At 44.3% G+C, this 26,190-nt stretch overlaps 1 protein-coding gene across 1 annotated transcript in view; it reads right to left on the reverse strand.

The window, feature by feature from the left end:
• The window catches only part of LOC310855755 (disks large homolog 4-like), a gene marked incomplete at both ends in the record, with an annotated part of 202,944 nt that overhangs the window by 144,229 nt on the left and 32,525 nt on the right, over positions 1-26,190 (reverse strand). Inside the window, one exon of the mRNA XM_083760883.1 lies at positions 14,445-14,609. Coding sequence (XP_083617009.1) covers positions 14,445-14,609 — 165 coding nt within the window. The remainder of the gene's footprint in view (positions 1-14,444; positions 14,610-26,190) is intronic.

The following is a 26,190-nucleotide window of genomic DNA, read 5'->3' on the forward strand; positions in this document are numbered from 1 at the left end:
CCCATTTTGGTGTTGGCATCATGTTATGCTTTAGCTATTGAAAAATAGCAGATCTACAAGCTCATAGCGCGCCACCGAGTGGCGCGCTACGAGCTTGTAGATCTGCTATTTTTTGAAAAATCGACAAGAACGACTGACATTTTTAGAATCTGATCTCGGGTCAGAATGGGTTAATCAGACCAGTCAGTGTGTGTCCAGTGGAAACCTCGTATGAATCTGATCTCAGGTCAGAATGGTTTAATGACATCATGTCACGATGATGTCATAATATGACATCATCGTGACATGATGTCATTAACCCACCAACACCAAAGATATGACAGATATTGGAGATGCCCCGTCACAGACACCATTATTATTGGACACCCCAAACGTCTCTTGGGAAACAGAATGGACAGTGACATCATCACACTTGGGTAACCCTATAGAGCGCTGGTCCGGGGACCACCGGGGTTCCTCATTGTTGGTCTGTTGTAACTCTGAGAGTGTATAAAAGGAACCATGGAACATGGGTTACCCATTCTGACCTGAGATCAATTCATACGAGGTTTCCACTGGACACACACACACACTGGTCTGATGAACCCATTCTGACCTGAGATCAGATTCTAAAAATGTCAGTCGTTCTTCGATTTTTCAAAAAATAGCAGACCTACAAGCTCATAGCGCGCCACCGAGTGGCGCGCTATGAGCTTGTAGGTCTGCTATTTTTCAATAGCTAAAGCACGACATGATGCCGACACCAAAATGGGTTCCCGCTCAGAATGGGTTAACGCATTCTGAATGGGAAAAATATACTGTCAATTTGGTCAACAAATAAAAACTAGACTAAAATGTCAGGAAGGGACTATAGTGGACAAGAGATCCAGTATGAGTCATTTCACACTTTGTTTGCATGCTGAAAATAGCAGATCTACAAGCTCACAACGTGTTGTGCTATGCGACACGTGTAAAATGAGCCATTTACAACCGCCAATACACATTTTAGTCGACTAAATCACCTGCAGATTTAGTCGACTAAAATCTTAAGGATATTTAGTCGACACTAACTAACACATTCCGGGTGACTAAAACGAAACTATAAGTGAAAAAACTATTCAAGAGACTAAAAATGACTAAAGCTAAAATAGAAATTTGCTGCCAAAAACGTCACTGATTTGGACCCTAGGGGAGGAAACCCTAGACTCCAGAGGGCACCATGTGCACTCGTTAGAGACGCATATGGATCAATAGATCCAGTCTGCTCGTCAGGGTTTCAGACCCTTTCCATCCACACACACCACCCAGATGAAGAGGTGACCTCATCTCCCACCAGGCCCAGAGAATCTACACCCCTGCTATCACATGACTTAACCCATTCTGACCTGAGATCAGATTTAAAAAATGTCAGTCGTTCTTCGATTTTTCAAAAATAGCAGACCTACAAGCTCATAGTGCGCCACTCGGTGGCGCACTATGAGCTTGTAGATCTGCTATTTTTCAATAGCTAAAGCATAACATGATGCTGATACCAAAACGGGTTCCCGTTCAGAATGGGTTAAACTGTTATTCACCACTGGGTTCAATCACTTTTTAACCCATTCTGACCTGAGATCAGATTCTGAAAGTGTCTTCTACATCCGGACAGTTTTCCATTCTGACCCGAGATCAGATTCTGAAAATGTCTTCTACATCCTGACAGTTTTCCATTCTGACCCGAGATCAGATTCTGAAAGTGTCTTCTACATCCGGACAGTTTTCCATTCTGACCTGAGATCAGATTCTAAAAATGTCTTCTACATCCTGACAGTTTTCCATTCTGACCTGAGATCAGATTCTAAAAAGTGTCTTCTACATCCTGACAGTTTTCCATTCTGACCCGAGATCAGATTCTGAAAATGTCTTCTATGTCAGTCGCTCTTCAGTCGACTTTTCAAAAATAGCAGACCTACAAGCTCGTAGCGCGCCACTCGGTGGCGCGCTATGAGCTTGTAGATCTGCTATTTTTCAATAGCTAAAGCACGACATGATGCTAACACCAAAATGGGTTCACGCCCCAAAATGGGTTAACCCTTTTCGACCTGAGCACGATTCTACAAAAGTCTTCTAAATCCAGACAGTTTTCTGAAAAAACCTCATGTTTCTATATTATGTCAACGTTTTCCATGCCCAGGACCCGCAAAATTATCTGTATTTGGCCGTCGACCCCCCCTTCTGAAAATATGTTGTCCCAGGGACCCACCGGAAGAAGCACCACATTTCCACGACTATTCAAAAATATATATAAGTATAACATAATGCTTAAAACACCAAAAAGGGTTCCCGTCCAGAATGACTTAAAGGAGAATTCCATACTAAAAGGCTTTCTTACCTTTCTTTGTAGTTGTTACGTCCCCACCAAAGAGGTCCAGGTGTTATTTTGTGCAAAAGCTCCTTATTGGCTATTTCCCCTACCATAAGCCCTAAATGAATTGCATTGAATTGAATGGGAATTGAATGGGGCTATGCAGGGGTGTATGGGGTGAGACTAGCAGGACACTGCCAAAGGCATCAAGAACTGCCGGCCAGCAAACTGGTGCTCTGGGAACCAACACACGGGCATCGATCACGAGGACGCCCCACGCTAACATACGTGGATGTATTCAAGAGCGATGCAGGAGTGCAAAGTACCAACAAACTGGCCAGATGTATGGAGAGCCGGGATGACTGGAAACAACGATGGAGGGCTCGTCTGAGGACGACCTAGAGAGTGTTGTGCTAATTCGCTTATTTCCATCGCTCAAAATTATAATTTCTTTGTATATATCCTCTCTTCATAATGTAAATAATATCCCAAGCGGCACACTTTACTACTTCTTTCGGTGGAAATAAGCGAACTAGCATAACACCCCATAGCCCCATTCAATTCCCATTCAATGCAATGCAATTCATTGAGGGCTTATGGTAGGGAAAATAGCCAATAAGGAGTTTTTGCACAAAAAAACACCTGGACCTCTTTGGTGGGGACGTAACAACTACAAAGAAAGGTAAGAAAGATAAGAAAGCATTCTAGCATGGAATTCTCCTTTAAGGGTCCCCTTTTATAAACAGCTTTTGTCCCCACACGTCTAAAGATTTGCCATTGACAATGAACAGGGAAATTAGGTCAAAATTCCGCTAAATATGACGTAAATTAAACATCAAAACATTAAACACCATTGACATTGAAGGGAAAATTTACGTCATGCAAACAAGCAAATCAGCAAACCAATCACAGGTAACGGGCATTCTGATTGGCCATTATTAGATCCAGTCGAGCTCTTATTTTGAAAAGCCACAGTTCCAGTCTACCAGAAGTAGATTATCCTATAGGACGCTCAACAGAGCCGAGAGGCCTTGTTTGAAATGTGAATCCAAAGCGGGGCTCTGGAGAGCTCCACATCGCCGGCTCTGTGCCGTCAAAGAAACGATGTTTTGACCAAAATACCATCTGGGACAAGGAATAGGAGATACAGGCGATTGAAAGAAACGGATAGAATGGATTCTTATGGCGACGACGATCTAAGAAGGACGATCCAGTGCTGTGCCAACAACACAGCTAGCTAACCAGCTAACGTAAGTAGCATTATGGCTCGATCAAACGAATGCACTATAAAAGCGCAATTGCCATTAATCAACGGCAATTGCGTTAAGCGTTCAAACATCAAACATCAAACGCCATTGACATTGAAGGGAAGAAATCGGCTAACCGATCACATGTTGGTGGGAGCACTTGGCCAATAAGGGACCACCTTATGTAACCTATGCAGCAATGTCAAATGTCCGCTAACATAAATTTGACGTACGATGACAAGAGCGCCCCTCATTTCACACAGGTGTGATCTTTAAGGCATCAATGTCCGTGAGGAGTTCGCTTAATGTGATAATAATGTCCCGGGGACATCATGTTCTTCTTCTGTGCCATCATGGTGACAGGAGAGATGATCAGAGGAGCAGAGTTTCCACCATAATTATCGGGGACGGAAGAATGGAAAGACTTTCTCCGTGAAGGTGCAGCCAGTCAGAAGTTCAGTCACACGAGAGAGACTCGGAGTAGAACCGCTGCTCCTTCGCCTGGAAAGGAGCCAGCTTAGGTGGTTCGGGCATCTGGTTAGGATGCCTCTCGGGCGTCTCCCTAGGGAGGTCCTCGACGCACGTCCCACTGGGAGGAGACCCCGGGGCATCTGGTTAGGATGCCTCTCGGGCGTCTCCCTATAGGGAGGTCCTCGACGCACGTCTCACAGGGAGGAGACCCCGGGGTAGAACAAGGCGCAGTTGGAGGAATCCCCCAGGAGGAAGTCACTAATGTTGCTCCGGAGAGGGAAGTCTGGAACACTCTGGTGGAGCTGTTTCCCCCCGCGACCCGACTACAGATAAGCAGTTGAAGATGGATGGACGGATGGAAGGATGGATGGTGCAGCCAGTATAAGAGTAGAGATGACCTCTGGTCTTCGCATCATACAAGGAGACCAGACCCTCCTCATAATCCAGACACTCCTACTCTCTGGACAAACTCTCTTACAGGGAGGACAGCATCAGGGTCAGCATTAGTCTCTAACTCTCTTACAGGGAGGACAGCATCAGGGTCAGCATTAGTCTTGGACCGACATGAATTTCAAAACGTTAAGAGTCTAGTAACCATTGCTGGGACTTGTTTACACGTTTCCTGCTGATGGGAGGGACTCTCTGACCACTTCTAATTTCCACACAGTCTTGCTTGTAACCTGAACCTCGTAGTAAAACCTTCCTGAGGAGAATCCTTGTTTTCCTAAAGACATTTGAATGTCTATTGAATCTCTCTGTGTTGTCAGGGAGATTATTCCGTAGGTTTCCATCGCTCACGTGTTTTCCATCCTCAGACAGGATGAGGTATCTAGGGATGTGCTGTCCAGAGTTACATCCGCCTCATATTGCTGGACATTCCTCAGCTCAGCATCACGGATATGATATGATATAGTACTTTATTGTCAGTTCACACTGACATTTGTCTTGCAACCCAGCGGCCATATACACACATTTGACATAGCACAAAGAACAAAAACAATATTACATACATAAAGACATGAAGACAAGAGCAATGTCCAACGCCTAGATTACCCCATGGCTACTACAAGTCCTGATTAAGCCTCGACTGGTGGACAAAGGACCTCTTGGGTCTGACCTTAATGTATGCTTGGACACCATATCTCATTCCTGACGGTAGCAACCTATACTCTCCATACAACACATGGCTAGTGTTTGAGGTGAAATTCCTTGCTAATCTTAGGACGCTGTCATCATACGTGGATGTATAAAGTTTCTGAAGTTGTTGTTGTCCAACAATCTTTGAACAAATGTTCAGTTTTGCAGCAGTTGTGACTTTAGGGCTGCAGACAGACATCCATACCAGGTGGTACTATACAGTACTGAACACTAATAAAAACAGAAGTGAAAACAAAAGAAGAATCCGTCTACTATCACCGAAGGATCTTAGACGGCGAAGGACGTAGATTCTTTGCTTTGTATTCTTACACACTGATTCAATCTGATCCTTCCATGACAACAGAAGGTCTACTCCTAGGCATCTGTACGAACATACTTCTTCATCTTCTTCATCTCTTGGACGAGTGTCTTCTCCAGCTGAACCACAGCTGACCTCACTGTCCCCACGTGTGAATACTGATGGACATTGACCTTTGTCCAGTCCTTGGTGGGTCTCCATCCGGAGTTGTGGAGGAGGTGGGGGTGGTCTTCAGTGTGTGAGATCTGTTTCAGCTCAGAGCTTCTTATCTCCAATTGAGTGATTTCCTGTAGCAGCTCTTTAATGAAGCCTTCAGCCTGTTTCTCTGTTGTTTTCTGTTTCTCTTCAATGCCATCAATGAGCTCAGCCTGGCTTCTCTCAATACAGCTGATCATAGTGGTGAAGACCTGCACACTGTCTGCTATGACTCTATCAGAATCTTCCCTGCTGACCTCAACTGAGTGTTTGGCCTCCTGGATCTTCTCTCGTCTCTCCTGGATCATCTGCTGAACTTCAGCCTCTGTCATTGCTTCATATTCTTCTATCAACCTGTGACTCCTGAACTGTTGAACCATCTCAGAAATGAAAGAATTGACGGATAGTATTGGCCTCTTTCTGAAGATATTTGCACACATTGGACACTTCTTACACACATTATTAGTGTCCCAGCAGCGTGTGATACAGGCTTTGCAGTAGTTGTGTCCACATGGGGTGGCGACTGGATCAGTGAACACATCCATACAGATGGAACACAGGAAGTGATCTTCAGAGACAGAAATGCTGGCGGACGCCATTCCTACACGCTCAATAACTGGAAATGTACTGTTAAAAGCTACTTAAAACTCGATTAAGTGTAGTTTCCTGGCGTTCCTCGACCAGTGATGTGTGATATTACAACAGCAGAATAATCAGCTTTAAGGGCCTTTCTACGATACAACACTGTCCTGCTTCAAACTGTAACATTCAGTTCTCTCTTTGACTGAAGCCCCTCCTAATCAGCTTTTAACTCCAGCTGAGTCAAATCTCATGTCATCAAACATGACGTCACTTTTGTCCATTATAGGGCATAGCAGTGGCGGCCATTTTTTTGTGCCAGGGTATAATGTACCAGTAAGACGCCTGAGGGCGAGAAGCCATATATGGAGCGTATCTTCAGTGTACAGGGTTTGAGGAGGTCAGATCAACATATGGAACAGGTCACCTCCATATATGGAGATCTAAAGCCCAAACCACACCAAAGGGTCGAGGCGGTTTTAGCAGATTTTTCAGTGCCTTCTGCCAGCTCTATACGACATATTTGAATGCCAAAAAAATGTGTAAAATTAAAAAGATATATATATATATATTTAAAAAAATATATATATATATATATATATTTAAAAAAAAATATATATATATATATATATATATATATATTATCATTATTTTTTGCATTACGTCAATTACGTCAACGGTCGTTGGGGATTTTGTGATTAATTACGTCAATAACGTAGGGCAATAAAGGGGTTTTAAGATATGTTTTAACATATCTTAAGTGCAACTTCAAGTATAATAAGTACAACTTAAGTAACTTAACTTAAGTAGTATAAATATAATATAAGTATGCTTTTCACTCATCGGAAAAAGTATATACTTGGGATACTTGGGAAGTATATTTTCAATTAAACACTTTTTTCTGTCGTGAAAGGGTTAAAAAAAAGTATAGGAAAAATATATTTAAGATATGTTTTAGCAGATCTTAAGTGCAACTTCAAGTATAATAAGTACAGCTTAAGTGGTTTCAAAAGAACACAATTTAAATTCAGTACAAAAAACAGTTGTTATACTTTCAAAAAGTATAATTAAGTGTATTTCTTCCGCCTGGGGGTGTTGTTACGGACAGAAGTGATTCTTTCCTTTTTTCCAACTGCATCGGAAATCCGGTCTCGGCCATTAATTAACCCATTGTGGGCGGGAACCCATTTTGGTGTATTGAAAAATAGCAGATCTACAAGCTCATAGCGCGCCACCGAGTGGCGCGCTACGAGCTTGTAGGTCTGCTATTTTTGAAAAATCGAAGAACGACTGACATTTTTCGAATCTGATCTCAGATCTCAGAGAGAGTGTTAAAGTGGGCTGTGGACTATTGTGGACACGCTGAAGAATGTATTCTCTGAGCACAGACGCAGTTCACTTAAAGGACCACTTCACCACTTTTCAACCCATCTTCATATAATAGGTCCTCACTAATAATCATTAAAAAATGGCACTATTTTTTTTAAATCGAAGAACGACTGACGTAGAAGACATTTTTAGAATCTGATCTCAGGTCAGAATGGAAAACTGTCAGGATGTAGAAGACATTTTTAGAATCTGATCTCAGGTCAGAATGGAAAACTGTCAGGATGTAGAAGACATTTTTAGAATCTGATCTCAGGTCAGAATCATGGAAAACTGTCAGGATGCAGAAGACATTTTTTTTAATCTGATCTCAGGTCAGAATGGGTTAATTTGTATGTCAAAGTGCAGCAGATTGAAGTATTTTCATCGCAAATTAAAAAATAAATAGTCTTGCATAGGGCCACCTGTAGTCCTAGAACCGCCACTGCATGCCTGTATGATTTTGACAACGCAATTTGTAGTAAAAAATGTGCCCCCTCTAAAATCTCAATTGACCCCTCAGTCATTTCCTCCTGCATAGCCTGGCATAGAGAGTCAATGTACTTGCCTCTCTATGTTCTATGGGTGCCTGGCATAGAGTCAATGTACTTGCCTCTCTATGTTCTATGGGTGCCTGGCATAGAGTCAATGTACTTGCCTCTCTATGTTCTATGGGTGCCTGACATAGAGTCAATGTACTTGCCTCTCTATGTTCTATGGGTGCCTGGCATAGAGAGTCAATGTACTTGCCTCTCTATGTTCTATGGGTGCCTGGCATAGAGTCAATGTACTTGCCTCTCTATGTTCTATGGCTGCCTGACGCAGTGGCCTGTCCTCCTCTCTCTGACTTTGTCTGTGACCCGTGGTGTAGGCCCCCATAGAGGTCCACATAAAAGCACTATATAAATGCACCATTTATCATTATGAGTGATATGGTGCCGAGGGCAAAGCTCTCTGGATTTACAGTTATTGATGCAGGGGGTGTAAACTGTAAAGGGCCCCGTGTGACACCCAATATGCCCTCTTGTATTTATTAACCCATTCTGACCTGAGATCAGATTCATACGAGGTTTCCACTGGACACACACTGGTCTGATTAACCCATTCTGACCTGAGATCAGATTCTAAAAAAATGTCAGTCGTACTTCGATTTAAAAAAAAATAGCAGACCTACAAGCTCGTAGCGCGCCACTCGGTGGCGCGCTACGAGCTTGTAGATCTGCTATTTTTCAATAGCTAAAGCATAACATGATGCTAACACCAAAATGGGTGCCCATTCAGAATGGGTTAAAAGTATTTATTCACGTCAACACATTGAGGGCATGCTAACTATTTGATAAAGCTTCAAATGGCCTATAGCTGGCAAACCAACCACTGCCCGCATAGTTAAAGGGGAATTGCGCACAAGCTGCTCTTACCGTATGTATCCATTCGTCACTGAAAAAAAAACAAAAAAAAACATGCCGATCGTTCCATACCGAATTAGGGGATTTATACCGTCAGTGCGGATCAAATGCTAAGAACTCTTTCTCAATCGCGCAATTTGTTTTTGAGTGGTGCAACCACTCCATTACGGAGCTTTGTATGGCTCTGGCTGGGTCTGTCAAAAGAATAGCGTTTTGGTACTTTTGTAACAAAACAGCTAGGTACTATACTTGACGCTTGGCACCTTGACATAAGAACTCTTCTGGCATTTGGCGGATAGCAAAGCAAGGCGAGAGATTCACACAACCAACAATGCTGCTGCAAACAACAAATTGCGTGAAATACAACTTGAATACTCTCTCTCTCTCTCTCTCTCTCTCTTCAAGACGTCAAGGGGAATGATCTGGCATCTCATCTAGATGTTTTTCGTGTTAGAACACGCCACACCAATCTAGTCCTGCTGCGCCATGTTGAACAAAAACCAATTTGCAGGATGAATCCACCAGAGGCCACCTCTACACCGCTCTGGAGGTGAACGAACAGGCGCTATATATAGTGTCCCTTTAGCAGGAGGTGAAGTGGGGGATATTATCGCCTTACACACCCCGCTCTGCATTTGTATCTCTACAGAATGTCATTCATTAAGGGACCGCGTCCTCGTGACTCTACTAATGTTCAGGTGTATCCACTGTCGTCCGTCTATAAGTATGCCATTCATTAAGACATTTAGACCTGAGGCCCATTTTGGGTTCTTTAAATGGATTCTAAATCTTAATTTTTCTGAAAAACCCATGTTTCTATGTCAGTGGTTGCTCAACCTTTTTCATGTCAAGGACCCCCAGCATTATCTGTATTTGGCCGCAGACCCCCCCACCTCCCAGAAGCAAAAGATATCAGTTAACAACGTTCACTGTGAAAGAATATTATATTTAAAAAAATTGCACTACATTTTTATGATTTTTCGAAAATAGCAGATCTACAAAGCTCGTAGCGCGGCACTCGGTGCCGCGCTACGAGCTTGTAGATCTGCTATTTTTCAACAGCTAAAGTTTTTTTCAAAATAATGGTTAAACGCTAAGGCGACGCAGATGCGTTCCCGCCCTAAATGTGTTAAGGGACGGCGTCGTCGTGTTCCTACTCATGTTCATCTGTCCTGTTCGACTGTCCTCTGTCCTGTCTGTGTCCTCACTACGGTGACCCATTCTGACCTGAGATCAGATTCTAAACATGTCTTCTACATCCTGACAGTTTTCCATTCTGACCTGAGATCAAATTCTAAAAATGTCTTCTATGTCAGTCGCTCTTCGATTTAAAAAAAAATAGCAGACCTACAAGCTCATAGCGCGCCACTCGGTGGCGCGCTATGAGCTTGTAGATCTGCTATTTTTCCATAGCTAAAGTACAACATAATGCTAACACCAAAACGGGTGTCAGTGTCTTTCTGTCTGTCTGTCTGTCTGTCTGTCTGTCTGTCTGTCTGTCTGTCTGTCTGTCTGTCTGTCTGTCTGTCTGTCTGTCTGTCTGTCTGTCTGTCTGCCTGCCTGCCTGTCTGTCTGCCTGTCTGCCTGCCTGTCTGCCTGTCTGTCTGCCTGTCTGTCTGCCCGCCTATCTGTCTCCCTGTCCCTGGGTTTGCATATCGGGGTTGGAAAACCTCATTATCTGTCCAAAACTGTTACTCGTCAGGATTCAAATTTAAAAAAAAGCATGAAAAATAGCAGATCTACAAGCTCGAAACGTGTCGCTTCACACCACGTTTCAAGCTTGTGGATCTGATACTTTTGTGAGACGCTGTAGTATGAGTAGGGGCGTTAATTTATATTCAAAAATATGTATATTTAAAAAATAAATATATGGAGATACTGTACATGCATTATGCTTGGTATCAGAGAATCTCTTGCAGGTCTGCGAGACGTGTAATGGAAATGTATTTGATATAGGGCTGTTAATCTGATTAATCGCATGATTGTCCATAGTTAACTGTGATTAATCGCAAATTAATCGCATATTTTCTATCCGTTCTAAATATACCTTAAATCAGTGGTTTTCAAGATTTTTCTTATCAAGGCCCATTATTTATTCTGCATTTGAGCCACGGAACCACCATTTGATGACATTTAGCCTTCCAGACCCAAACTAAAGAACTGTATTGATGTTGGCCAATGGTACCATTACGAGAGATAACAGGCCATGTTGATCAAAATAACATGTTTTCTAAGTTTTCTAATTGTGTAGACTTAAATTAACTTAAGTAATTCAGCTGTTTAACAATTATTCAACTCTTCAGTGCAAAATTTGTCAAACTTCACAGTGCGTTAATCGCGCGTCAAAAAAAATAGTGCCGTTAAAAGGATTGTGAGTTAACTAGTTAATAGTGCGTTAACTTTGACAGCCCTAATTTGATACAGTGCATACAAACAAATGAACCGAACATACTGTAACGTCTGTTATTTATTTGACTTGCTCATCAATACATTATTATAATGTTTGCCTTGGATTCCTTTTTTCTTTTCAAGTCTGCCACTTACACCTTTGACAAGCAGTACAACTTGGAGGAAAGATATACCTCTTGTCTAAACAAATGAACCAGTTTGATATTTAAAAATAAAAAAAGACCTGTCTTGTCCATACCTCATAACCTCAAGCATCAACTTGTTATTTTAACCCATTCTGAACGGGAACCCATTTTGGTGTTAGCATCATGTCGTGCTTTAGATATTTAAAAATAGCAGACCTACAAGCTCGTAGCGCGCCACTCAGTGGCGCGCTACGAGCTTGTAGGTCTGCTATTTTTTCAATAGCTAAAGCATAACGTAATGCTAACGCCCAAAATGGGTTAATAATGACAGAATATCAAGTCTTGCCACATGCAGGCACATGGATGAGCCCTGACGACGTGTCCAGATGCCCCTGTGGTTTCATACTGAGGTGGTCAACGCAAATCAGATTGCAATCAGTCGTCGAGTCATTACAGGTTCGCACACTTTATACGCTCCGTCTCCAAATGAAATGCAAATGACCAAAGGTGTACTACTGTATGCTAATTACCAAGGTGTACTGTATATATGCTTATAAGTTATGAGTCGGGTGCAAAGGTGATCTTAGAAGTAAAGCGGCCAAAGGCGGCAAATCCTAATTAATATGTGCATTAATATTCATATATGCATTTCTGTGGAATTAGTGGCGATGACGAAGGACTGTAATTGAGAAGAGGCAACGCTGCACTGAATCTATGACAAGGGGCAGGAGGGGAAAAGAAAAAGAAGAAAAGAAAAGAAAAGAAAAGAAAAGAAAGAAAAAGGTGTTTCTGGTGAGCCGTCAGGCTTGTTGCTATGCATGGACGAGTGTGATTAAACGTCTATTGAACTTCATTAAAGGTATATTCAGTGATTTCACTCAAAAAACCTTAGGTTTCGTTTTTGGCTGGGACCTAAGCCTTTCATCCAATCAGGATAGAGAGCCAAAAACGAAACCTAAGGTTTTTTGACCCCCAGGGGTTAACTGGGGACAGGGAGGAACTCCTTATATGGTCAGCACACTCTATAGTAGAGAGGATCGTCACAACAAAACAAAAAAATAAGTGATATTTGAATTAAGTGAAATCACTGAATATACCTTTAATATGCATTTCTCAACTAATTGTCTTCTCTTCTGATCCTGGGTCATGCTGAGGCTGGCTGGCTGGCTGGCTGGCTGGCTGACTGACTGACTGACTGGCTGGCTGGCTGGCTGGCTGGCTGGCTGGCTGGCTGGCTGGCTGACTGGCTGGCTGGCTGGCTGGCTGGCTGGCTGGCTGGCTGGCTGGCTGGCTGGCTGGCTGGCTGGCTGGCTGGCTGGCTGGCTGGCTGGCTGGCTGGCTGGCTGGCTGGCTGGCTGGCTGGCTGGCTGACTGACTGACTGACTGACTGACTGACTGACTGACTGACTGACTGACTGACTGCACAAGCCACACAAAAAAACAATAATAATAAATCATTAAATAATTTAAAAGTGGTCTGTGGACTTTCATACATCCTTCTCACTGTATTTTGTTTTTGTTGCCCAAATACCTTCTCTACCAAATCATACGGTATCACTCGGTGCCAATTGTGCAAACTGCTGTATTCCTGGGCGCTGCTCTCCCTCTGCCAACCTGGGGAGAGCCCCGAACTGAGCTCCTGCTTCCTTCAATGCATGAAGCCGCTTCTTAACACCGTAGGACGTATAGCGCGTGGAAGGAACACGTTATTCCAAACAGTTCCTCTCCCCTCCATCAGTAAAATAAATGCCCCCCCGATCACGTGTCACCCAAGCGCTACCCATTTCGTCCACCAGGTGGCACTCAATGGGTTACAACCGCCATAACCTGTCTGCAATGTACTACTGGACCTAGACAAGTCTTCTAGCTTGCCAAAATAAATTACCCCCCCACTCACTCTTTTTCTGTTACATATACTTCTACTGGTCATAGTATCCATGTACAGTACAGTACAGTCTTTCTTTATGTCTTGAATGAATTGAATACGCTGGACCACAATGGAAACAATTTTGTGTCGACCTTTTCACATTACTGTATAGCTATTAGCTGTTCCTCTGTAGTCTCACATTACTGTATAGCCATTAGCTGTTCCTCTGTAGTTTCACATTACTGTATAGCTATTAGCTGTTCCTCTGTAGTTTCACATTACTGTATAGCCATTAGCTGTTCCTCTGTAGTTTCACATTACTGTATAGCTATTAGCTGTTCCTCTGTAGTTTCACATTACTGTATAGCTATTAGCTGTTCCTCTGTAGTTTCACATTACTGTATAGCTATTAGCTGTTCCTCTGTAGTTTCACATTACTGTATAGCTATTAGCTGTTCCTCTGTAGTTTCACATTACTGTATAGATATTAGCTGTTCCTCTGTAGTTTCACATTACTGTATAGCCATTAGCTGTTCCTCTGTAGTTTCACATTACTGTATAGATATTAGCTGTTCCTCTGTAGTTTTTACAAACTGTTAAAGTATTCAATCAATCAATCAATCAAAACCGCTGTCTGCGCACGCGTGCGTGCGTGTGTGTGCACGACGTGCATGTGTGCGTGGCATGTGTGCGTATACGTTGACAGGAGAGATGTGTGTGTGTGTGCATACCTTGACAGGAGAGATGTGTGTGTGTGTGTGTGTGCGTGCATACCTTGACAGGAGAGATGTGTGTGTGTGTGTGTGTGTGTGTGTGTGTGTGTGTGTGTGTGTGTGCGTGTGCATACCTTGACAGGAGAGATGTGTGTGTGCGTGCGTGCATACCTTGACAGGAGAGATGTGTGTGTGCGTGCGTGCATACCTTGACAGGAGAGATGTGTGTGTGCGTGCGCGTGCATACCTTGACAGGAGAGATGTATGTGTGTGTATGCGTGCGCGTACCTTGACAGGAGAGATGTGTGTGTGCGGTGTGTATCCGTGCAGAGCCTCCATGGCGGCCAGGCTCTTGTCACTCATGTGCAGCATGTTGTCCGAACTCTTCCCTGGAGCCAGATGGGAGGGGCTGTGCTCCAAGGGGGGGGTCTCCTCATCCTGATAGCGGTACTTCTACACAGAGAGAGAGAGAGAGAGAGAGAGAGAGAGAGAGAGAGAGAGAGAGAGAGAGAGAGAGAGAGAGAGAGAGAGAGAGAGAGAGAGAGAGAGAGAGAGAGAGAAAGAGAAAGAGGGGGTTTAATTTATACGTCTATACGTTCATTTAGGGCTGATTCACACAGAGTCCGTTTGATTCAAACTGTTCCCGAATACGATTCCCTGGTCCCCGCTGGCCATGATTCACATTGGCCTCGATTCTTCCACACCCGAGTACATTAACCCATTCTGACCTGAGATCAGATTCATACGAGGTTTCCACTTGACACACACTGGTCTGATTAACCCATTCTGACCTGAGATCAGATTCTAAAAAATGTCAGTCGTTCTTGGATTTTTCAAAAATAGCAGACTACAAGCTCGTAGCGCGCCACTCGGTGGCGCGCTATGAGCTTGTAGATCTGTTATTTTTCAATAGCTAAAGCATAGCATAATGCTAACACCAAAAGGGGTTCCCAGCCCAAAAATGGGTTAAACACATTCTCATATATGTACGATATGAAAACCATGCTTCTGTCACGTAAAAAAAAAACAATGCACAACACTTTGGAACTACGTTAAACATGGAACCTCCGTGGCATAATCAGGGTGAGTATAATTCATTTTTAATCGGTATAGGCCTACGGCTGCTTGGTTCCTCCTGCGCAATCTCAAGCTGGCCTAAAGTAACGCAACGTTGTCGTGGAGTATATTACAGAGACGTCCACACGAGCTGGCCTAAAGTAACGTAACGTTGTCGTGGAGTATATACAGAGACGTCCGCACGAGCTGGCCTAAAGTAACGTAACGTTGTCGTGGAGTATATACAGAGACGTCCGCACGAGCTGGCCTAAAGTAACGTAACGTTGTCGTGGAGTATACACAGAGACGTCCGCACGAGCTGGTCTAAAGTAACGTAACGTTGTCGTGGAGTATACACAGAGACGTCCACACGAGCTGGCCTAAAGTAACGTAACGTTGTCGTGGAGTATATACAGAGACGTCCGCACGAGCTGGCCTAAAGTAACGTAACGTTGTCGTGGAGTATATACAGAGACGTCCGCACGAGCTGGCCTAAAGTAACGTAACGTTGTCGTGGAGTATATACACAGACGTCCGCACGAGCTGGCCTAAAGTAACGTAACGTTGTCGTGGAGTATATACAGAGACGTCCGCACGAGCTGGCCTAAAGTAACGTAACGTTGTCGTGGAGTATATACAGAGACGTCCACACGAGCTGGCCTAAAGTAACGTAACGTTGTCGTGGAGTAAATACAGAGACGTCCACACGAGCTGGCCTAAAGTAACGTAACGTTGTCGTGGAGTATATACAGAGACGTCCGCACGAGCTGGCCTAAAGTAACGTAACGTTGTTGTGGAGTATATACAGAGACGTCCGCACGAGCTGGCCTAAAGTAACGTAACGTTGTCGTGGAGTATATACACAGACGTCCGCACGAGCTGGCCTAAAGTAACGTAACGTTGTCGTGGAGTATATACAGAGACGTCCGCACGAGCTGGCCTAAAGTAACGTAACGTTGTCGTGGAGTATATACAGAGACGTCCACACGAGCTGGCCTAAAGTAACGTAACGTTGTCGTGGAGTATACACAGAGACGTCCGCACGAGCTGGCCTAAAGTAACGTAACGTTGTCGTGGAGTATACACAGAGACGTCCGCACGAGCTGGCCTAAAGTAACGTAACGTTGTCGTGGAGTATACACAGAGACGTCCGCACGAGCTGGTCTAAAGTAACGTAACGTTGTCGTGGAGTATATACAGAGACGTCCGCACGAGCTGGCCTAAAGTAACGTAACGTTGTCGTGGAGTATACACAGAGACGTCCACACGAGGTGGCCTAAAGTAACGTAACGTTGTCGTGGAGTATACACAGAGACGTCCGCACGAGCTGGCCTAAAGTAACGTAACGTTGTCGTGGAGTATACACAGAGACGTCCGCACGAGCTGGCCTAAAGTAACGTAACGTTGTCGTGGAGTATATTACAGAGACGTCCGCACGAGCTGGCCTAAAGTAACGTAACGTTGTCGTGGAGTATATACAGAGACGTCCGCACGAGCTGGCCTAAAGTAACGTAACGTTGTCGTGGAGTATATACAGAGACGTCCGCACGAGCTGGCCTAAAGTAACGTAACGTTGTCGTGGAGTATATACAGAGACGTCCGCACGAGCTGGCCTAAAGTAACGTAACGTTGTCGTGGAGTATATACAGAGACGTCCGCACGAGCTGGCCTAAAGTAACGTAACGTTGTCGTGGAGTATATTACAGAGACGTCCGCACGAGCTGGCCTAAAGTAACGTAACGTTGTCGTGGAGTATATACAGAGACGTCCGCACGAGCTGGCCTAAAGTAACGTAACGTTGTCGTGGAGTATATTACAGAGACGTCCGCACGAGCTGGCCTAAAGTAACGTAACGTTGTCGTGGAGTATATACAGAGACGTCCGCACGAGCTGGCCTAAAGTAACGTAACGTTGTCGTGGAGTATATACAGAGACGTCCACACGAGCTGGCCTAAAGTAACGTAACGTTGTCGTGGAGTAAATACAGAGACGTCCACACGAGCTGGCCTAAAGTAACGTAACGTTGTCGTGGAGTATATACAGAGACGTCCGCACGAGCTGGCCTAAAGTAACGTAACGTTGTTGTGGAGTATATACAGAGACGTCCGCACGAGCTGGCCTAAAGTAACGTAACGTTGTCGTGGAGTATATACACAGACGTCCGCACGAGCTGGCCTAAAGTAACGTAACGTTGTCGTGGAGTATATACAGAGACGTCCGCACGAGCTGGCCTAAAGTAACGTAACGTTGTCGTGGAGTATATACAGAGACGTCCACACGAGCTGGCCTAAAGTAACGTAACGTTGTCGTGGAGTATACACAGAGACGTCCGCACGAGCTGGCCTAAAGTAACGTAACGTTGTCGTGGAGTATACACAGAGACGTCCGCACGAGCTGGCCTAAAGTAACGTAACGTTGTCGTGGAGTATACACAGAGACGTCCGCACGAGCTGGCCTAAAGTAACGTAACGTTGTCGTGGAGTATACACAGAGACGTCCGCACGAGCTGGCCTAAAGTAACGTAACGTTGTCGTGGAGTATACACAGAGACGTCCGCACGAGCTGGCCTAAAGTAACGTAACGTTGTCGTGGAGTATACACAGAGACGTCCGCACGAGCTGGTCTAAAGTAACGTAACGTTGTCGTGGAGTATATACAGAGACGTCCGCACGAGCTGGCCTAAAGTAACGTAACGTTGTCGTGGAGTATACACAGAGACGTCCACACGAGGTGGCCTAAAGTAACGTAACGTTGTCGTGGAGTATACACAGAGACGTCCGCACGAGCTGGCCTAAAGTAACGTAACGTTGTCGTGGAGTATACACAGAGACGTCCGCACGAGCTGGCCTAAAGTAACGTAACGTTGTCGTGGAGTATATTACAGAGACGTCCGCACGAGCTGGCCTAAAGTAACGTAACGTTGTCGTGGAGTATATACAGAGACGTCCGCACGAGCTGGCCTAAAGTAACGTAACGTTGTCGTGGAGTATATACAGAGACGTCCGCACGAGCTGGCCTAAAGTAACGTAACGTTGTCGTGGAGTATATACAGAGACGTCCGCACGAGCTGGCCTAAAGTAACGTAACGTTGTCGTGGAGTATATACAGAGACGTCCGCACGAGCTGGCCTAAAGTAACGTAACGTTGTCGTGGAGTATATTACAGAGACGTCCGCACGAGCTGGCCTAAAGTAACGTAACGTTGTCGTGGAGTATATACAGAGACGTCCACACGAGCTGGCCTAAAGTAACGTAACGTTGTCGTGGAGTATATTACAGAGACGTCCGCACGAGCTGGCCTAAAGTAACGTAACGTTGTCGTGGAGTATATACAGAGACGTCCGCACGAGCTGGCCTAAAGTAACGTAACGTTGTCGTGGAGTATATTACAGAGACGTCCGCACGAGCCGAATAAAACCGGCGATAGTGATCTAGCTGACATGGTGGACAGAGACTGGATGAGCTCATGTTCTGAAGCCTCTTCGTCTCCAACAGACCGTCCTGCAGAGGAGAGGACACACACAGCCCAAGGACGTAATCACATAATTGTTCCTTATGCACACACACACACACACACACACACACACACACACACACACACACACACACACACACACACACACACACACACACACACACACACACACACACACACACACACACACACACACACACACACACACACACACACACACACACAGGGCCACTATACGCTGCTGCTGCTGCTCGCTAAGCTAATCACATCACTGCTCAGGGGACGTTTATGGTCATCGTCAAGTGTGAGGACGCTACAGTATATGTGACCAGATTTGACTGGGAGACTGCCATTGGATTTTTTTGAATTTTAGTTTTTTCATTTCATATGAAAGCAGGGAATCATAGCTTCAAATTGACATATTGGTTGTTCAGTTTGACCCACCGGTTTTGGAGATAATAGATTATAGAGTAATTAATGTCTTGCAGAAAACAGCGAGTTGAGAAAACAGGCTTGAAAGGTTCACTTCTGTGGTCTCTAACATTACACCTAGTTACATGTTTGGGCATTTATTTCATATTTACATGTCTTCTGTGGTCTCTAACATTACAATAGCTACATGTTTAAGCTTTTATATTTACATGTCAATTTCAGCTCCGACACTTATTTCAGACATGCTCTAGTATGTGAAGAGTCTGCCTGTGCAATTAACTCAGTTTGAAAAAAAAAATAATAATAAAGTTTTTCTCCTCTGGTGAAAAGCTGGAATGTGCGCGATGGCAGTATCTCACTCAAATCTGGTCACATATGCTATAGAGCAGGGGTCTCCAACAGGGGGTCCGGGACCCCTATAGGGGGGGGGGGGGGGGTCTATACTGCAGGGGGGGGGGGGGGGGGGGGGGGTCGTCTGGTCAGCCAAATCTTTCTGAGGGGAACATTAGTCAAAGATATAGCCAATCTACAAGCTCAGATCGGCAGTTTGCGCTGTGCACAACACACTTAGGCCCCTTTTCCACCGGTTGGTTCCCAGTGGGAACCAGTTCAGTTCTTTTTGGTTCTTAGTCCATGAGCCAGAGCTCCAAAATTGGAACGTTAATTATGAATTGAGTGGGCAAAACCATACCTATATTAGATTGTTATCACCATGAAATTTCCCCAATTGAGTACTTACACGAAGACAACGATTTATTGTATTACAAATTTTACATTTTTAAATATGCAAATTAGGCATTATGTAGGAAAATATGCAAAATAATCAAATATATGAAAAAGCTACTACTGTGGAAGGGTTATCATGTATTAATTTACTTGTATTGATCATATAAACAATTTAATATAGGGTATAGTTTGCCCACCAATTTTGGAGCTCTGGCTCATGGACTAAAAACCAAAAAGAACTGAACCGGTTCCCATTGGGAACCAACTGGTGGAAAAGGGGTCTGTAAACATTCCACCAGAAGTGAATGCATCGGAGGCTATGGACGAGCTGAGTGATGTCATCGGCAAGCAGGAGAACAAGTACCCAGAGGCCGTATCAATCGTGGCGGGGGACTTCAATCACTGCAACTTGAAATCGGTGTTGCCACACTTCTATCAGCACGTTAAGTGCCCAACAAGGAAAAGCAAGACGCTTGATCACTGTTATTCCACCATCAAGGCTGCCTACAGAGCGATCCAACGGCCCCACTTTGGGAAATCCGACCACCATGCTGTACTACTTCTGCCTGCCTACAAGCAGAGAATGAAGAGCGAGCAACCCAAGGTGAGGTCTGTTCAGTGCTGGTCCACAGATAACGTATCCAAACTCCAGGGCTGCTTTGAATCGACAGAATGGTCCATCTTCAAAGACTCAGCCACAAGTTTGGATGACTACGCTGACACTGTCACCAGCTACGTGAAATTCTGTGTGGATAATTGCATCCCAGCGCGAACCGTTCGCTCCTATCCCAACGAGAAGCCGTGGATGAACTATGACACTCGTCTGAAGTTGAGAGAGCGCCGAGCCGCCTTTCAATCCGGGGACGAGGAACGCTACAAAAAATCCAGATACGACCTGAGAAAGGCGATCAGAGACGCTAAAAGACAATATAGGGACAAACTGGAGAACAACTACAGTGGCTGTGACGCACGGCGTATGTGGAGAGTGCTGCAGGCGATTACGGATTACAAACCGAAGCCTGCTATTATTAACACCTCAGACTCTCTACCGGACGAATTGAATAACTTTTTTGCCCGCTTTGAAACTCACAACACGGACCCAGTTACACCGGTGCGGGGCACACCCGGTGCGGTGGAGCTGCAGGTGACACAACGAGATGTGAGTAAAACTTTTAAAAGCGTTGGGACTCATAAGGCGGCAGGCCCTGACGGGATAGCCTCACGTGTCCTTAAGTTGTGCTACGATCAGCTTTCGGGGGTCTTTACTGACATTTTCAATATGTCCCTGTCATTGTGTGTGGTGCCGTTGTGTTTCAAGGAAACCATAATTGTACCCATAGCAAAGAAGAAACCTGTCGCCTGTCTTAATGATTATCGCCCTGTGGCTCTGACCTCTGTTCTTATGAAGTGTCTGGAAAAAATGGTTATATCACATATAATGCACATTATACCTGCCAATACTGATCCACTACAGTTTGCATACTGTGCAAATAGATCAGTAGATGATGCTATTTCCCTAGCACTACACATTGCCTTGAAACATCTGGAGAAAAATAACTCTTATGTCAGACTACTCTTCATAGATTACAGCTCTGCCTTTAACACAATTGTACCATCTAAGCTTGTGTTGAAACTCAGGGGTCTTGGTCTTGGCAGTAGTATCTGCAAATGGCTGTTTGACTTTTTGACAGGCAGGCCACAATCTTTACGAATAGGGAACAAGCATTCATCTAAGATATTGACCAGGACTGGAGCGCCCCAGGGCTGCTGCCTCAGCCCCTTGTTGTACAGTCTGTTCACCTATGATTGTGTCGCCAGGTGTGGCAATAATTCTATCCTCAAGTTTGCAGATGACACCACAGTTATAGGACTAATATCCAACGATGATGAGAGGGCCTATAGGAGGGAAATTGAAGAGCTAACCCTATGGTGCCAGAATAACAATCTCTCTCTAAATGTCAGTAAGACTAAGGAAATCATCGTTGACTTTAGGAAGTCTAAAGTTAATCATAGTCCCTTATCCATCAATGGCTCATCTGTAGATATAGTGGACAGCTTCAAATTCCTGGGTGTACACATCACAAACACACTCACATGGTCTCTAAACACCAAAGGTATCCTTAAGAAAGCGCAGCAGCGATTGTACTTTCTGAGGCGCCTCAGGAGATTTGGCCTGAGCACCAAGGCTCTTGTTAATTTCTATCGCTGTACCATAGAAAGTGTTTTGACAGGATGCATCACAGTGTGGTTTGGTAACGTGACTGTTCAAGATAGTAAACAGTTACAGAGAATTGTGAAGAGAGCTGCCAAAATTATTGGCACTGAATTGCCACAGCTACACTCAATCTATACCACACGCTGTAAGAAAAAGGCAGAAAACATCTTAAAAGACAGCAGTCATCCCGCCCACTCCCTGTTCTATCTCCTCCCATCCAAAAAACGCTACCAGAGCATCTCATCGCGCACCACCCGTCTCAGTAATAGTTTTTATGCTCAAGCAATCAGGTTGCTTAACGAAGAGATGAAAGCGAGACGTAGGTAGTCATGTGCACTGTACGCAGTTTTTAAACTGTACACTGTTACACTGTATGGTTTTTTGTTGTTGTGGGGTTGTTTGGGTGATTTGTTGTCTTGTTGTGTTGGGTTGATGTTTTTGTGTGTAATAAGGCTAAGAGTGCTCCTGGCACAAGCATTTCATTGTATGTCTGTACCTGTATGGATATGCATGTGACTAATAAACCTGAACCTGAACCTGAACCTGAACCTGAGAAAACACGCTGGCTTCTGTGGAATCCAAATGAGTGGAATCAGTCATGGTGGTCGACTGAGAACTTGAATCCGTCCATTCCTTCACCGTATCCTGCCAGTACAGCCAGCAGCATCGTGCCCGCCCACTCACTGGTTCCACCCCCGTCCTCCTCAGTGCATGCCCGCCCGGGCAGCCTGCCAACATCACCATCATGCCCCACCACCACAGTGCAGGCTGGCAGCTCAGCACCGAGACGCTATGGAGAGGACTGTACATGAACTGTGGTTCTGCTGAGTTCCATCTATGGAGACAGGACTGTATACATGAACTGTGGTTCTGCCGAGTTCTATCTATGGAGAGGACTGTACATTAACCCATGCTGACCTGAGATCAGATTCATACGAGGTTTTTCCACTGGACACACACTGGTCTGATGAACCCATTCTGACCCGAGATCAGATTCTAAAAAATGTCAGTCGTTCTTCGATTTTTCAAAAAATAGCAGACCTACAAGCTTGTAGCGCGCCACTCGGTGGCGCGCTATGAGCTTGTAGATCTGCTATTTTTCAATAGCTAAAGCATAACATGATGCTATAACACCAAAATGGGTTCCCGTTCAGAATGGGATAACTGTGAACTAAGTTCTACCTGAAAGCCAAACGAGCAGTGATTGTGACATAATAGCTGTTGTCGGGTATAGATAACTCGATAATCTGCGTGTTTCAAATGTTCTACTTTATGTTACTTTGTGTGTTCATCAGGTGACTGATGGCCCAGTCATGGCCCGAAACGTTTGTGTTGTATGTCAGCGTTTTAAAATAATTAAAACCACCGTGGACCAGAAGCTGTTCCCTTTGACTTCCCTTTGCTCTTCACTGTACTGTATATCAACCTTTTGTCCAGCACCAGCCGGAGCAGTGACTGGATGTGCGCAATCCTCTCGTTTAAAATAATGTTATTATACTTTATCATAGTACAGTGTCACTGTTATACGACCCTAAAAGGAGTAGCTAAATTAGCTGCGATGCAACACGTTGTTAAGCTTATAAGATTGGCTATTCTAGTGCTGTTCCTTTTAACCCGTTCTGAACGGGAACCCATTTTGGTGTTATAGCATCATGTTATGCTTTAGCTATTGAAAAATAGCAGATCTACAAGCTCATAGCTCGCCACGGAGTGGTGCGCTACGAGCTTGTAGGTCTGCTATTTTTTGAAAAATCGAAGAACGACTGACATTTTTGAGAATCTGATCTCAGGTCAGAATGGGTTATAATCAGACCAGTGTGTGTCCAGTGGAAACCTGGTATGAATCTGATCTCAGGTCAGCATGGGTTAACCCGTTCAACCCGGGGAAACTATAGCAGTGGCTTTAGATTGTGTCTGAGGGTTTAGAAGTGTGATTTAGAACAGTGCTTCTCAAAGATAGCAGATGTACAAGCTCGCTCGTAGGTATATTCTGACCTGAGATCAGATTCTAAAAATGTCAGTCGTTCTTCGATTTTTCAAAAATAGCAGACCTACAAGCTCGTAGCGCGCCACTCGGTGGCGCGCTATGAGCTTGTAGATCTGCTATTTTTCAATAATAATAATAATAATAATAATAATAATAACTTTATTTATATAGCACTTTTCTGGACAAAGTCCCAAAGTGCTGCACAACAAATTCACAGGAAAATCGAAAGCATATTCATATACAATATAAAAACAACAACAATGTAATAGATAAAAATCAAAATAAAAATACCGACAGAATTCAGTGAACAAACATTCAACGGGGCTAGGGGGGGAATGCTTTTCTGAACAAGTGTGTTTTGAGAAGAGTTTTAAAAGATGCAATGGTATCTGCTTGTCGGATGGTTTTGGGGAGGGTGTTCCAAATTTTAGGGGCACGGACAGAGAAGGCTCGTTCTCCCTTGTTTACCCGATAAAATTTCTCGGGAACCTTTAGGAGAGCCCCGTCTGAGGACCTAAGGGTACGGGGAGGGTTATAGGGGTGTAGGAGATCGGCAAGATATTGGGGTGCCTGGCCCATTTGTACCTTAAATGTTAGTAAAAGGATTTTAAAATCAATTCTAAAAACAACAGGGAGCCAGTGAAGTGTAGCCAGGACCGGAGTGATGTGGTCCCGTTTCCTGGTGTTTGTCAGGAGTCTGGCGGCAGCGTTTTGGACAAGTTGTAAGCGGGAAATGGATTTATGGGTTAGGCCTGTGTATAGTGCGTTACAATAATCTAAGCGTGATGTGATGAATGCATGAATAACTTTTTCAAGGTCGGGGACTGTTAAAAATGGCTTGATTTTAGCTATGCTTCTTAGTTGGAAGAAGCATGCTTGTACGGTTTTCTTTATTTGGGTTTTAAAGCTAAGGCCTGAGTCAATGAAAACCCCAAGGTTTTTTGCTACCGGTGTGATGTTCATAGCCATGTCTGCTAGGCTGTTTTTTAGGATGTCGGTGTCGCTTGGAGGGCCAAAGAGAACTATTTCTGTTTTATTTGCGTTGAGCTGGAGAAAGTTTTGGGACATCCAACTATTTATGTCCAGGAGACATGCCTTAAGGGCGACTAGACTGTCAGGGGTAGGGGACTTTATGGGGACGTATATTTGGGTGTCGTCTGCATAGCAATGGAAAGTGAGGTTATGTTTATGGATAATGACACCTAGGGAGAGCATGTAAACTGAAAACAGTAGGGGACCAAGTATGGAGCCCTGGGGGACACCACAGGTGAGTGGGGCTATGGAGGAGGAGGCATCTCCGGACGTGACGCAAAAAGTCCTATTTGCCAGGTATGATCGGATAAGTTCCAGGGCTGTTCCCTGCAAACCAACCCATGTCTGCAGGCGGTTGAGCAAGATGGGGTGGTCCACCGTGTCGAAGGCAGCACTCAAGTCCAACAAAACCAGTACTGCACAATCTCCGTTATCGGTGGTGAGAAGTAGGTCATTGGTGACCTTTATGAGTCACCAATGCTAAAGCATAACATGATGCTAACACCAAAATGGGTTCCCGTTCAGAATGGGTTAACAATTAGCTTCGGGACTAAATAATATCTACATTGGATTCATTGGAACACAGGTTATTGTTTTGTCGGGTGGAAACCTGACACAATGTCCCAAAACATTTTAGGATTCAAATAAAAAAATAGCAAAAGTCTACTAGCTCAAGACGCAGTGCGAAAACGGAGAATATAGTATCAAACATACGTCAACCTTCAACTTGCAACTGTTATGTTGGAATGTGTTTGCGTATGTATATACAGTATGTATAACTTGTACACGGTCGAGGTGACACAGCTGTTCAAATGAATGCAGGGGAAACAGTTTCAGACGTACATATAAGGTTTCCACCGGACAGCGAGAGGTATTTGAAGCGCTGCCGAGGTGTGATATTATGCCACTCCTTAGAGGAGGATCATGTATTATGTAAGCGTGATACTGGACTGAATGTATTATTCCCATTGTGGTGAGGATACGTGGAATATGTATGAAATGTATTATTCTCGTCTACACTTTGAGAATATGATCCGTTTTTTATCCTGATTTTCTTGTACTTTCTTTTGCACTTTCTTTTGCACCTGCACCTCAACCTGCTACATTTTGAA

This window comes from Protomyctophum parallelum (assembly GCF_964188405.1).
Source record: "Protomyctophum parallelum genome assembly, chromosome: 1".
Lineage (NCBI taxonomy): Eukaryota > Metazoa > Chordata > Actinopteri > Myctophiformes > Myctophidae > Protomyctophum > Protomyctophum parallelum.